The 15,414-nt window shown below is 40.7% G+C and overlaps 1 protein-coding gene across 1 annotated transcript in view; it reads right to left on the bottom strand.

The window, feature by feature from the left end:
- The window catches only part of uba7 (ubiquitin-like modifier activating enzyme 7), a 42,954-nt gene that overhangs the window by 11,434 nt on the left and 16,106 nt on the right, over positions 1 to 15,414 (bottom strand). The window contains exons 20-21 of the mRNA XM_030052694.1: positions 14,683 to 14,775; positions 13,912 to 14,103 (exon numbers count right to left, since the gene is read on the bottom strand). Coding sequence (XP_029908554.1) covers positions 13,912 to 14,103; positions 14,683 to 14,775 — 285 coding nt within the window. The remainder of the gene's footprint in view (positions 1 to 13,911; positions 14,104 to 14,682; positions 14,776 to 15,414) is intronic.

The following is a 15,414-nucleotide window of genomic DNA, read 5'->3' as shown; positions in this document are numbered from 1 at the left end:
CGTGTAAAACAGCAAACAGAATCTCAATGTGATTGTCTTTCAAATGAGAAGATAACAGCACTCCACCTGACTAAAATGACCTGGGGCAGAAGGACTGAGTCAATAAAACCCTCCCCTTACAAATGGCCCACTGACAGGTTGGAGCCTGTTGAGACACTCTCGGAGCAAATGGCTCTTTGAGTGTCTCAGTAAAGCAATAGATTATCATCAAGATGCTTCAAAGTGATTTACCCTTATGATCACTACAGAAGATCAGTTCTGATAATCAGCGATGTAGTGGAATCGCCCTATATTTATTGCCTACAGCAACATTAAATCCAGGTATGCTGAATTTGTGTAAAAGTGATAATGAAAGGATCGGCCCTGTAACAATGTGTTATTAATAATGCAATAACACCTGTATCATTTAATAATGCCATATTCTGTAATGACTTTCAAAACTCCTGATGAACGCAAAATGAAACAAATATTCGCGCATTTTGTAACAACGTATTACATAACGCAGCAGGTTGCCTTTCTTAGAGAAAGTTTTGAGCCCACAAGCGCTCTTCATCAGACACAAAGGTAAATAATCTGTTTGGTGCGTTTGTGTGTCTCCAATCAATAAAGACTTGAGTACTCCTGTTTGGTACGATCATGTAAATCACCCAACTCAAAGATCAATATCCAGGGTGTTTATATAAATGCTACGGATATTTTACCTGCAGTGAGAAACACATTAGGTACAAAAAAAAACAAAAAAACAAGAACATTATGAAATGTAGTGGTTATTTAATAATGCATGGGTTGCACTTTCTTTGATTAAAAGAAGTAATAATTCAGCACATTGTGTATTAATGTGCCCAAATTTGTCCTCATTTACATCAAATGCCACAATACAATATTTATATTTTTTCAAATTCTCCAAAATAAAAACATGATATATTACTTTACAGTCCTCTTTTGTACTATGTTGGTCCAACAGTATCTCTTGCCTTACAGTAAAAACATACTGCATGGAAATGGCCACAGATAGTCTGAACAGTCTGAACATGTAACCTACAAACATGAAGAGTAGAAAACATTATTTATTACGCTGACTACTGTTGGAAGGTAATGCAAACTTCTGTTGCAGTGTTCATGGGTCCTGATGTGAAATAACATGAGATTCTTTATGGTCACAGGATGAGAGCATAAATTATTCTCTTAAATTTTTCATGTATTTGTGTTTATGTTTAAAATGACAAAAAAAAAAGAAAAAGAAAAAGAAAAAAAAAAGAAACTACAGATAAATATAATTCTGTAATCACTAAAAGTAACAACTAGAGTCATTCTTTTGAAGACTGTGCTCGAGTGAACCAAAAAGCCTGACAGAGTGAGAGAAGATTTTAAATAAACACAAAAAGCAACATTTGTTTTATTACCCCAGATTCAATATATAAATCCTAGCTTAGGGCATTTCACTGCTGTTAAATAAGAAATGGGTCTGATCAGTAGTCGTCATATCTATGAAAATGAAAAAATTATTATTGAAATCGGTGATAAAATGTTTGTAACACAAAGACAAAAGTTTACATATCCAGTTTAGTGATATATATTTTTGCAACAAATGGGGACAAATCACATCTAAACATGTACAGACTGAAGAAATTATGTATAAAATTATTATTCATGCATGCAGTGATTACTTTTAGTGACTCTTTTGACGAACCCTGTACTCACATCACTCTTTATACGGTTAGGGTGTGACATCATTTGTTCTAACACCAATGATACATTAATAATGTATTCAAATAAATTAATAGTCTGATATCTGCAGATGTAAATAGAAATGAGTAACATAAATAAATAAATAAATAGAATAAAATTAATTAATTAAAAAACTACTGCCTACCCCCTCTCCCTTATAATAACATTTAAAAATATTTGTACTGTTGGTTATTGTACCTGGTGTGTTTCCCACTGCAGAATATGCTGTATATCATTATTATTTATGTGAACACCCTGGAGCTCGTTCTACTGGTTGGGTGCGTTACATGACAGCCATGACCATGAACGCTACCAGGAGTCATCAAGTCTTCATTGGCTGGAGGGAATGTGTAAACTGTTTGTTTCTCTTTGTGTACAGTACAAAGCACTTGGGGGTAGTAAATGTTGCTCTAATAAAACGCTACATAAATAGCACCCAAAACAGGTGAACAGCGTGTGAGTCATTAAATTATGTCTGGATGTCTGTGAGCCCTCGAGTCAAATGTCAATTAGTAAATAGGAGTGTGACCTCTGAGGTAAATGAAGACAGTAATTATGTTATTACATAAAGCAGTAAATTATTACATTTTCATATCAAAGCGCAAACCCTGTATTATGTAATGAGTACCACATTATGTGCTGATGCAACACAATTTACTTTCAAACTGTTCATTACAAAATGTATCAAGTTATTATAAAGAGTGTGGGTGTGACTACATAATACAGGAATAATTTCTTACATTTTGGAGAGTTTGGAAATTATTACAAAATGTGGTGCTGTTACATGAGGTCACAATCATTATTTTAGGATAGAGTGATAATATAGGAGTGAGAACCTGGTGACCTCAAATGGGTGTGAGCACCACTCAGATCCTGAAAGGGTTTGTGCTTCTACTCCCACTCAAGCCATCCATGCTAAAAGTGAGTTTACTATTTCTGTACCAAAAATGCCTATCAAAACACATTTTTAAAGACAATGTGAAAATCCAATGAAAATAAAGAGATTGTCTCTTCAAATGCCTCATTGAAAAGTAACTGAACAGCATCTCGAAGCTTTTAAACATGAACTGAACACAGCATGTCCCCTCTTGCTAAAACCCAGCTAAGATTGATCAACTCCTGTAACAATCAAAGGTCACAGTGTTTGGCTGCATCGTGTAAAGCATGATTTAATGATGTAACACATCCATATTGGACGCCAGACTCTGACTGTTATGGACATGTGCAGTTCAATGTGATGTTCAGTTCTTACAAGCAGCATTGACAAAAGCCGACTGATCAGTGCATTGATACCTGACAGTGAGAAACATGAGACTGCAATACAACTAACAAGGCCATGAACATGAACGTGTCTCCTTGTTATTTTACCTGTGGTGGAACAAGAAGAGAGATTTGAAGATTCTGAAGCAAAGAACTGCTCTGAAATGCTGCAATAACTTTAATTGGGAGGAAATTACTGGGTTGGAGCAACAGCAGACACTGTATTTGTATAAACACCCAGGAGTCCGCAGAGTAAGGAAAGGAAGCTTTAATCACCCGTGTCTGACTGCTCTGGTTGCCACTTCAGAGTGGCAAAGGAAATAGCCATGAAACCACCGGGCAGGGTTTGTCAAAGGTGTTAAAACTGTCGACAAGACATCAAGGAAAAGGAGAGGAAAACAGTGATAAGAAAGAGGAAGTAAAAACACACAGATGATGAAGGAATTTTGGAAGAAAAAAAAAGAAAGAAAAAGAAAAAATGTGACTGCAGAGCTGTTTTACGGTGACAAAAAAAAATCAGCTTAACTTCTGAAAGTATTCCCCTGTGGTAAACCACACCATACCAAATGATACCAGGCAGGAAATGAGGGAATCCACTGAGACCTGTGACACAGACAGGAAGTCAGTTTGAGGAAAACTCTTGACCTGAGAGGGGGTGTCTGCCTCCCTAATCTGTTGACAGGGAACCCGGTGGGGGTGACTGATGTCTGTGTAGGGGTCAGGTCTAACTAAAGGTCCACTAAACAATAAAAAACAGTACACTGCACACTGTAATGACAGCGAGGAGAGGTTAAACCAAGGGAAGCACCACCACCAATAAAGATGTTGTGTTGCTGTTTGTTTCTGCTGACATAATGTCCATCAAGAAGGTGCTCATTACTATAATTTGTGTAGTGACCATTTTAGACCCTGATTGTAACACTCACCTCAATCAAATATAATAATAATGCAAGATGCTTTGTGGATGGATTTCAGAAGTTGTTTAGGGATGAATGCCCGCTGACACCAAGTTCACTTTTGATGCATTATGAAAAAACTGGCGCCTGTGAATTTACTTACAGCTTACATCAAATGGACAGAAAGTTTTTTTTTTTTTTTTTATCATTCATAAAGACAAAAGCATTGTGACCTTTTGATTTTCAATGGAAATAAGGCAACCTTGTAAAGTTCAGATGTCATCATACATCATACCGAACATAAACTGAGAACTGAGAACTGAGAAATGAGAAATACTCACAAAGGGCAGGCAATACCCGAGCTAATGGACCTACGCAAGGTATTTTATGACCTTTGTGAGGACATTAATATGACAATTAAGTTACTTTATTGCTATTTCCATTACAGAGCATCAACATACATCTGCGGTTAACCTGAGGCTAATCAGACACATTTAATCCTTGCACCATAGTGGCTCCATTAGCAGCCGGTATGTTCAGCTGCAACTTTCGCCCTTGCAGTCTGAGATTGTTGTTACTGAAAATGTCTGTGCCTGATGCCTGATGAGTCAGTTTGATCTGTGGGCGTCACGGACCACCTGTGACATTACCGCATACAAAGAGTCAAGCTGGGAGCCTCTGTGTGTATGTATGAGGTAACAGTTTCAGTGTGTGGATGTGCGAATACAGAGAGCAAGAGAAAGAAAGAAAGAAAGACAGAAAGAAAGCCTTTACTACATGGAGTAAATGAGTAAAACACTGAACGCATTACAGCAGAGAAACCAAATTCATGTTACTAGTAGGAAACTTGCTGCCTGTCTCCTGTCTGAATTTGTACTTTAATGCCATGACACACCAAACCGTCGGCTGGCTGTCGACAAAATGTTTGGCCACCGGTGAATGTCGGTAGCCCTAGTTTTTGCAGTGTGTCCTGTACCATCCGCACTAGTTGGACCTCTATCAGTGGCTTTTTAGCTGATTGGGCATGTTGAATTGGAGCTGGTCAGTGAGAGAGATCACTTGGACTGGCTGTTTATAGCAAATCAGTGCACAAAAAGAAACAGGATTTATCACCTCTGCCTCTTGCTTTCTTCTTCCACCGCCAAAAGCCCAGTGACAAATGCTGCTTTGTTCACTTTTGCATATCTGCATTCGTGGGTCTTCTGGTTTCCATTTTTGAATGATGAATACAAGCTACCACCACCTGCTGGTGTGGAGAATTATCCACTCTCACAGAGGCGACATGAGGCGACGGTCGGCCTTTGTCGCCGCTCATTCTTTGATGTCGGTTTTGTGTGTCTGGGCCTTTAATGAGAGAATGAGACAGGAGGACAGATCTGTAATAACTTCCACATGGCGCTTCCATCCCGAGTCCAACAGGACTGAAGAGGACACAAGAGAGAAAAAAAGGACAATGTAGGAAAAAAACAGAGGATGGGAAAAACAGATCAACAGAGAGATGGAAAGTCCTATTTTGATGCATCAGGCTGGAAGAACTATTTGCTTGATCCAGGGAGGGTCAGGCATTTTTCAAAGCAGCTCACTGGTGTGTCATGTTTTCCTTTCGACCACTCATTCTGGTATGACAGTCACACATGTTATTATAACTCACAGAATGAAAGTGGATTGCAGCACTATGTTATACACTGAGTGACGCAATTAATGAACTGTGTGTGTGAAAAAATACGTAGCTAATTTCAGCAGTTTGAGACAATCTTGGTATTTAAGTTTGATTTACTTACAAAATATCCACAAAAGAAAGATAATACTACAGATTAGCCAAGTGAACTTCCTGTTGGAAAACATTTATTCACCAGTATACCACTTCTTTAAACTGGAAAGAACAGATCTGCTAACTCCGAAGCAGCTGCGGTTTTGATAGTCTGCACTGATTTTCAAGGATAGGACTGCATAAAAAACAACTTAACGACATAATGGTTTTCATCTGTTGCCAAGTTTATGTAGCATTCCACTCAACCTACTATGAGGTAAATGCTCAACGCAATGCCACAAACTCACCAGCTAATGCAATAAAAAAAAAAAAAAAAAAAAAAACAATGTCACATGAAGCAAATTTTATTATCTCCTGCTGGAAGAGAGAACCATGGAAAATTCTTGTTATAAGAAGCTGTTTTCGAAGTTCATTAATGCTGTAAAAATAGCTCTTTCTGTGGTATTTTTATGGTGGGACCCACCAACTGCAACCAAATAGAGGAAGGGTCTGAAGTCTGAATAGGAGCCACACACAGAATATGACAATCAGTGCTGTTTTCAGATGGGACAGGTTACGATGTGCCATCTACAGCTGAAACAATTAGTCATTCAAGTAGTTGACTGACAGGAAATTAATTGATTATACTGTTGACAATCGATTAATTGTTTTAGTAATTTATCAAGTAACAAGTACATTATTTCTAATGCAGATGTCCTGCTGGGCCTACCAGTAGCACTAAGGCGAAGGTCATGGTGTCACTCAAATTGCCAAGTTTCATCCTCTAGCCCAGGGGTGGGAAACCATGTGCCATGGAGAGCCGAGAGGCTGCAGGTTTTCTTTCCAACCAAAAACTCCACCAGGTGATTTCACTGATCACCCCACCTTCAAGCTGAGAGCAGGGACTAATCAGTGAAATCAGCTGGTGGAGTTTTTGGTCGGAAAGAAAACCTGCAGCCTCTCGGCCCTCCATGGCACATGATTGCCCACCTCTGTGTCTAGCCAACATGAAAGTCATCACAAAACTGCAATTATTGCAACCACTATCACTGTTACAACATTTTAGCCTGTGGATGGTCCAAGAAAAAGGGTTGTGGTGTCATCAAAGTTGACAAGTATCAGCATTTGCCAATGTTGTAACCACATTTCAGGGCAATGCTAAAGTGCTTTTTAAGACAACAGTGTGCAAGATTTTAAAAACAGCCTGCTGAAGATAAGCCCCTCTGGAACTAAGACTGCTGACCAACCAATACTGTGATATATAGGCAAGAATCCTATTGCTGCTCTACTATTTTTTGATAAAAGTAATAGCTGCTCTTAGCCTGAATAGCACAGCCTGGCATTCAGACTGAACGTCCGTTCCATTTACTGCCTCACTCTAAACTTTTTTGAAGTGAACATGTGATTGGAACCAGGCTGTGAATAGCAAGAAAATATTCATCTTTCAAAAACTGGGATACTTTTTTAATCCCTGTATGGAAACTTAATTTTACTTGACCCCCTTCAGGGAAGTAAGATTTGACCTGGGGCTCTGCAGCTGGCAGGGAGCTGGCAAGCGTTTTGCTCAAAGACACTCCAGCAGATGCTTGCCAACACAGGGGTCTGAATCTTGCGTCCTCTTGTTGAAGGACAGTGTCTTCAACCACCACACCAACTTGTCATTCTTTCTTTTCCTTTCATATGACCCATATGTTTACTGGCTTTAATGTGTATGCCAGGGAGATGCATGGATCGAGGATGATTTACAGGAGGTGCCAACTGAAAACCCCCTCTGACTTTATATATTGGCTGAGTGGGCAGCATGCATGCTGGGTTTATGAGCTGAAACATATGTTACTGGACAACTAATTGGAGCGGTGAAGTTATTAAACATATGGAATGCAACTATTTTAGGGGGGGCTTTTATTCAGTGCTTATCTCCTTGTTTGATATAGTCCCTATGTGTTTAATGCAAGCATTATTTTATCATCTGATTTTACCCAAGTAAATAAACAAACATTCATGCGCACAGACCTAATATTGTCTAGTAAAGGGCATAAAATGGGAAGATAATTGTCTGAGTCCTCACCAAGGGGAACTAAAGAACAGCAACAATGGAAGACTGTACCCTGGATCAACAGATGACTTAACCGTGTGAAGCCAACCATACAATACTACCACCAACAAAAAAAAAAAAGTGAAAAACAACAGAAGGCACAAGCCGTCTGTGTTGATCACAGATTACTCATTATCCCGTGAGCACTATTCATGTCTGGGTCTTGAGTTACAGTCTTCACAATGCAGCTCCACACTGGGCTTCCCGAAGGAGCGCTCAGGGCCTTGGATCATATTCACCCGCTTTCTTACTGGCACAGCCCAAGGAGGCCAACTCACAAATTTAACCACATGTGAAGTAACCCCCCCTCCCCTCCCGTCCCCTTTGTTCCTCTCTTTCTCTCTTTTAGGCAGCCCCTGTTATTTGTGTGGCAGATGTGTACCCTGCAATTACAAAAGTGCTCAAATCACAAATAAGGCAGCCACAGATTTCCCTCTCCACTGTATGTGTAAAACAATCTACCGTCACCCTGCATAGAGTGACTATTCAGCAAAGGTGCCAACATTCTTGTTTGCGACTCATTTTTCAATACACATTCAGTCAATGAGACATTAACTGGAGGACATTTTTCCATCAGGGAGCTATCAGACATAGAAGCCAAGGCAGAAGAACACAAAATCCCTGCCGGTTCCTGCTGCTCTTGCAGACCATGAGGGATTACAAAATGCAGCAAGGTAACATAGTTCTCTCTTGGAAATCTGGTTTCAATACACTGCATCCTGTGAAGGCAGGAAATGACCGTCAGTTCTGCAGGGAACTAACAGAGCAACAGTGTGAGTGCTGACCTTGGAGTAGCTTCCATGGGATCAGGCGCCTGCCTCCAACACTGCTAATTCAATTAGGAAGAAAACGAAAGACTGAAAGGACAAGGTGGGGAAGAGGGGCACCAAGGGAGTGTGAAAGGGCAAGGAGTGAAGACCAGCATGTGAAGGATGTGTGCTGGTGAGGAGAGAGGAGATACGGACGGGAGAGTCCGACCACAGCAGACAACCAGCAGGCAGCCGAGTGCAGACTATAGTGACCATCTAGAGAGGGGGTGCACTGACACAAGGCACATAACTCAATGCTACTGATCATGACACCATGGGAGCACCACCATTTGTGCATAATAGTACAGTAGATACAGTTGGCTTTGTTGTGAATTTGTGAACTCTTCACAATTGCATGCACTCACTATACAATACCACTGCAATATTTTACTTGTGATAAAGATGGTAGCATGATACAGGTGATTCTGTGATATCAAGTACAATATAACATGATACATCACAATGTCTGTAACTGAAGAAGACCCCAGGAAGAATAACCTGGAAAAGGCAAAATAATTTTTTAATAAGCTGGAATCAGTCATGTTTATCAGGGCTCTAATATGCACATCATCTGCAGTGTGTGCATGACATAGCAGTTCGAGTTAAAATATCTAAAGGCAAGGAACAAAAATGCCTAATAGTGACTCATGTGCTGTCTACATAAATTAAGTTGAGAACACAAATATTGATACTTGGCACAAGATAACGTACTGCAAGAGGAAGTATCGCGATGTATTGCATTGTCGCGGGACTGAATTATTGTTCCGCCCTGACCACACACCCAACAGGAATACACCAATACACCAATCCTGTTGACTGCTGTTGGATCATGTACTAGCATTTCTGCAAGCCTTTTCCCAAGGAGCAACATGAAGAAAAAGGCCAACAAATCTGTTGAACAGTGCAGCAAAGTCAACATACAGTATCTACAAGCTGAAAGTGAACAGAAAACACCTTTCAACATTGCGGTGCACTGTGGGACAAGTCTCTCCAAGAGACAAATTTCCTCTCTCCTACAAAACAATGTTGATTCCCAAGCTCTGTTGGCCAGGCTCTTTAAGTGGAGAGCTGCAGGGAAAACTTTGAATCACACGCTTCTTTTTCCCTTGCATAATCTTTGTACATTGTGCACCATTTTTGGTTCCACCTGAGGCTATTGCTCAGCTGCAGTTGTACTAGGACATCCTACCTTTGTCATCCTATAAGATCTTGTGTGGTTGTATTGTGTGTGATAACAAGACATTCTGTATCTATGATGTGAGGTAGACCTCCAACCTACTAAATGCCTCTATTTTACAAGAGCAATAATATAAATAAAGCTAAAGTTAAATTGAAAATGTTCTCAGTTTCTCAAAAATATCTATTTATTAATTTGGACTTGATTAGAAAACTTGGGCAAGTCGACAGCTGCACCTTATAAAATCATGGAATGACAATTCATTGTGATGATTGTGCTGAAATTAACCTCGTTATGAAAATAGGCAAGCCTGATGTTTCATTCCTCCAAACCACATCTAAATACTAATATGTAAATTTATTTGCACAATCGCATGTAATTGAGTCTGAGCTTATATCCAAGCTGCATATTTTGTTGCAAGGCCATGTCAAATGTAGGTGTTCAATTATGATCTTGAGCACATCTGTTAAACTGGATTTTGCACTTATTCCGAGTGTCATGCACCAATTATAATTAAGTCATACCGCACCACATCAGTATACTGAAAGAGGTTAATTATTAAAGCTGGTGACTCCAACTGCAGCTCTAAAACTATGGTATAAACACCTGAAACTATGACACTGTGCTTTTCATGAATATGACAGAATGCCTGTATGTAGATTATGTACTAGCATCTCTGCAAGGCACTTCAGAGACGTTCATCCTTGGCTGCTTGCCAAAGTTGTTCCTTTTATGACCTGTGCCCTTGCACTAAATGAAAAACATGAACACAGAGAGGATAGCGATACTAAGAGCTGCAATGTTGAGCAGACAAGGCCAGCCTCCCATTTGTTTACATATTTCTGCCTCCACACAGAGGATAACAACAGCAGGGGAAAGCCAGGGGAACTTCCTCTTTTGGGAAACAGCTGTAAAGCAACAATTTCCGGAAAAGAGTTTGGATTGTGGGAGAATGAGGAATAATTTGTTTAAGCTGTGTAGCCTGCAAGTAAGACAGCAACACATGAGGAGAGCAGAGGTACACAGCAACATCTGAAACACCCAAAACCTTTGCAAAAATAGCGGGCCTTATTTTCAATAGTGAAGGCCACTTCATTTGAATTTTTTTTTTCTTTTTTCAGGATGGAACAGTGAAGGTTAGATTAGGCTCCTTTCAGGGCAGGGTACAGATTCTACACCCTGCCATTTTGCTGTACATGAATGCCAACCACCTGGCAGTGTGATCTGATGGTTAAAATACATCCCACTTTGGACTAACAGTGGGTGGGCCGCCAGTATGACTAGAGAGATGTGAGTCTGGTTATTTGATATTAATGAACTGAGACTGATCTCGTGAGGGGGGCAGTCTAACTCATTGCAGAAGAAAGCTGAGACGCTGATACCTCATGTCAGATCACGGTGATATTTAACAGCTGCATGTCTGCAGTCGCCTCATAAGCTGCCTAATAAAACCTCCCGTAATCTTCAAGGATATTTAGTCTGGAAATCACAGACAAGTATATTAGAGCACATCAATAGACATGTGCTAAAAATAATCATGGCCTCACAGTTTGCTTTAGTTGCTATGATAAATGCTTCTTTACTTCATTTTTGTTATCCACTGAAAATATGTATCAATGGTGGGGGTTGCTACACTGGGGGTCGGTTATGAGATCATTTTTAGGGGTCGCAAGATGACGAAAGAAAAAAACACTTTGTAGGATGCAAAATTCTGATTATTTTCTCTCGTTTTTTTCTGTTTTCTTGTGAAATACTGAGTAGGTTTAAAAAGTGATGCCTCCTCTGATAATTAGGTGGACTGTTCATCCACTCTGCATATGCAGCCTTTGACAGGGATTCACAAGTAGGCATTGGTATGTTTTACAGGGTTACGAGCCAAAAATATTGAGAACCTCTGCTCTAGTGCAAATTAAAGAGTACAAAAAGTATAGGTTTAGACTTAAAACACAGCTAGCAATGATAAATCAAAGATTACAAATAGTGCCTCTTCTTAATAGTTAATTTTATTTTATCCTTCCATTTGCTCTGGTAAGGTACTGCCTAGACCTTTCAAACACAGGGCACCTTTTGAACATGAAGGACATTCATGCTTCAAAACATCAAGCAAGCGTTAGCAATCTCTAAGTTCTGACCTTTGACCAATCATGATAGCTTTTTCAGTCTCAAATGTTTCACACCTACATATGTCATGCGTGGGTCTAAATTCTTAAGACTAATACCTGGTTATATTTTAGATACAAAATAGACAGAATTTTCTTTTGGATACTCAAGTAATTCTTTGAAACATTTAACATACATCTTGGCCATATGCTCTGAACAAACTGATACCATTTGATATTTCTCTTTGTCTTCTTTTGTTTTTGCAGTGTGTTTCCAGCATGAGACCCATATTTGTATAACTAGCCAAATGGGGGTGGTGGTAAATGTTTGAGATACAGACTATTTCTCTTGCCATTTGCGTTTAAGGATGAACTTTTCAGCGGGGATCACAGATTAATCTAATTTAATCGTGAAGACTGCTGACAGAAATATTCCCTTGGCAGAGACATTAGAGGATCTCCCACTCAGATGGCTAGACATATCTGGCACCAAACTGCTCTCCGACTTCACGCTCTTTCCTTTTGTCTGTATACGAGTGTTTGCATGTGTGTGCGTGTGTAACTGCATGTGTATGTTCCTCAGTCATCGGTGCCTCCAATATTCAGATCTCCAAGATTTTCCCCTCACCCTCAAAGCGCCCACCCAGAGCCTCAGCCAAGCCTTTTCCATCTGGCGGCCTCCTGTCTCGGCACTGACTCCTCTGCTCAATAGAGCAGCACCTAAATGCTGAAGCTGCAAAACGCAAAGCCCTATTGAAACAGCTTGGGTCTGGAAAACAGTATGTTTCCCCTTCCCTTTGGTGAAGAGGTTCAACACTCCATCATAGACCCTCGGGCTGTGGTGATGTCAGGTGCTCTGTCAGCGTGACTGTTTGCAGTCACTGGGTGGATCAAACTTTCCACACTGCTCGGACAATGTTGTCAGTGTTTAGTCGAGGAAATTGTAAAAGCCTTTAGAAGACAGCAAGAAAAATATCTGCAAACATATGAATGACAATGACAGTGCACTGGCATATTCCTTTAGTTAGCCCATGGTTGGTAAACGCTTATAAGTAAAGACAGTGAGAACCTCAGGATCAGTTTGAATGCCCGTCTGCTGTTTTGCGTGGCTGGTGGTTTTGAGGCTGGAGCTTCAGCATCGAGGACAAAATCACAGCTGCCCCTGTCATCACGGCACCCTCTTATGTAGCAGCAGTGTTTTTGTTTGTAACCATAGCTGAAACCAGAGCTATACTGTCTCACGGCCCCCTGTTGCTGCAACCCCATGTCCCAGGAGACAGAGTTACCCCACTCCCTGACCCTACGATCCCCTATGACCCTTGTCTGTCGGAGATTCAATGCCTCAAATGAGAGAGCTGGCAAGGGCAGCTCTACAGTCTGACCCCTGCCTGAGGTGAATTATCCATGGACAAGTAGTCAGGCTGTAAAAAAGTAGCAATATTACTTCCCTAGGTACACTTTCCAGCTCTGACCCCAAAACACGACCCTGTAAGTTGTTTTGCTTTCAAATCTAGCCATTTCACATTTATGTTTTGAAGCTTGGCCAGTACAAAGTGACGTTTGTGGATCATGAGCCACGTATTACCTCAAAAGCTATGGTAGATTTGGACCTGAAGGGATGCCGTCTAAAGAGCACAAGCCTCTTTCTTTTAGCTTTGAATCATATGTGCCTTTGTGCATTGAATTCCCTTGATTTGTGCAAACACAGCTGCAGATATGGACCGTTTGAGTATGTGTGCATTTATTCACTGCCTTACCCAGGCCACAAAACCCTGTGGATTACACTGAGCTAACTAAAGACTTGACTCATATGCAAGGGATTGACAATTTAGCTGTGGTCCCTTAGTATGAGAGCATCCATTCATGATTTAACACTCTCCAGAAAGGAAGGATGTAATTCTATGGAGGACTTTACAGATTTATCCCCAAAGAACACATCCTTAAGTTACGGATGTATATACAGTAGGGGCCTGTCAGACTGTATAAAGTGCCTCACTGTATACATGTAACCAACTGCTATATAAATCTCTCCTATGACCTCGGCAGAATCATTTAGTGTAATTAAAAGTGGCTGGGAGTTCACAGAGCTGTACTTACAGTAAAGTGCTGGGGCCTGCAAGGTATGGACAGGACAAAGTGGTTGACAGCCAGGTTGAGGAAGGCAGAGCGGTACGAGCTGATCTTCCTGTGACCCTGCACCAGTTTATACAGCTCCAGGCACATGAGGCCTGCCACTGCAGCTGTTGTGGTAGCTATGGCTGGCATGATCCTCCCAGCAATGCGCTTGCTCTGAAAAAGAGATGAATAATGCTTACTGTTAAAAAGAAAAAAAAAATTAGACATTACAAAAGGGTTTATAAAATACAGATATGAGTTGTACTGAATACTATGTGTCCATGAAAGATCCTCATGGGATCATATAGGTTAAATGGGTGCATAAAGGTAACATCATCCACAAACAAGATGCAACATGCACAAAATCTTCATGTGTTTACACAAGAGGAACCCCCCTTTTGTCTCCTGTTCCTCAACACCACCCATCCCCCCACCATCCATCTGTTTTGGTGTTGTCTGTCTGCAGCACTGCGTGGTACAAGGCTTGGCTCAGGTGTCACCTCTGAGGCGACAGGTAAAGTGCTGTGATTAGTTCTGCCTCGGGAACAAAAGGTGAGGAGGTTGCCTCGTGGCTTTAGGGCAGGTGTGCACAGCATCATTTAAAAACATTACTTCAAGGTGTATCTGAGCTATTTTCTTGCTTTCCCTCCTGTATATATTCACTCCTCCCTCCTTCTGTTTTTTTTTTTTCCTCAAAATCATTCTTACTTTCCCAAGAATTGTTTAGATGATGCAGGTAATGAGAATTCTGACCTGGAGCCGATCAGCTGCAGGGATGTCATAATTCTCCGCCCTAAGGTTAGAGGCAGCCACAATGTAGTCCACGTGGAAATTATCATCAACATCCTGTACCGGATAGAATGATAAACACATGTTAGATATAACTGTAATATAATCTAAACCTTGACACACAAGAGAAAGATTATTTACATTCCTCCTTCTACAAGTGTACACTTCAGAAATCATAAACACTGTATCATAAATGAAAAACTGAATCAATATGTAAATACAAGCTAATAAGCCTTATAAACAAACAGGTTTGAAACTCTGTAGTCAGGATTACCTGCATTATTCAACAAAACAGTGAGAGGAAAAACCAATGTGTACAGCCGAATGATAGATATGCCCAATGACGGGATGCTCGGCTTGCCTGCTTTGGGCTTTGAAGCCTTTGTTGTTGCGTCGCTTTAATCACTCTAATACATGACTCGTTCACCCTATTAGAACGCAGTGAAAATCAGCCTTCAGCTGTGATCGACATGGCCAGTGAGGTCATGCCTCTGCTGCTGCTGCTCTACAAAGGCTAACAAGGCGACTGTCACTCAGGGCTGGCTTTAGGGCTTGTGAGGTAGCTTCATGCTGGCAACCTGATGCCTGTGGAATCCACCTACACACATTCCATCTATCTGCAGCATGACCTGGGCATGGAGGGATAAGAATGAAGGGAAAGGGAAGCATGGTAGTTTCGGGGTCTCATTCTTATCC

Source organism: Myripristis murdjan, chromosome 5 (genome assembly GCF_902150065.1).
Source record: "Myripristis murdjan chromosome 5, fMyrMur1.1, whole genome shotgun sequence".
NCBI lineage: Eukaryota > Metazoa > Chordata > Actinopteri > Holocentriformes > Holocentridae > Myripristis > Myripristis murdjan.
Note: the sequence above shows the minus strand (reverse complement) of the source record. Positions and strands in the feature narration are given on the sequence as shown.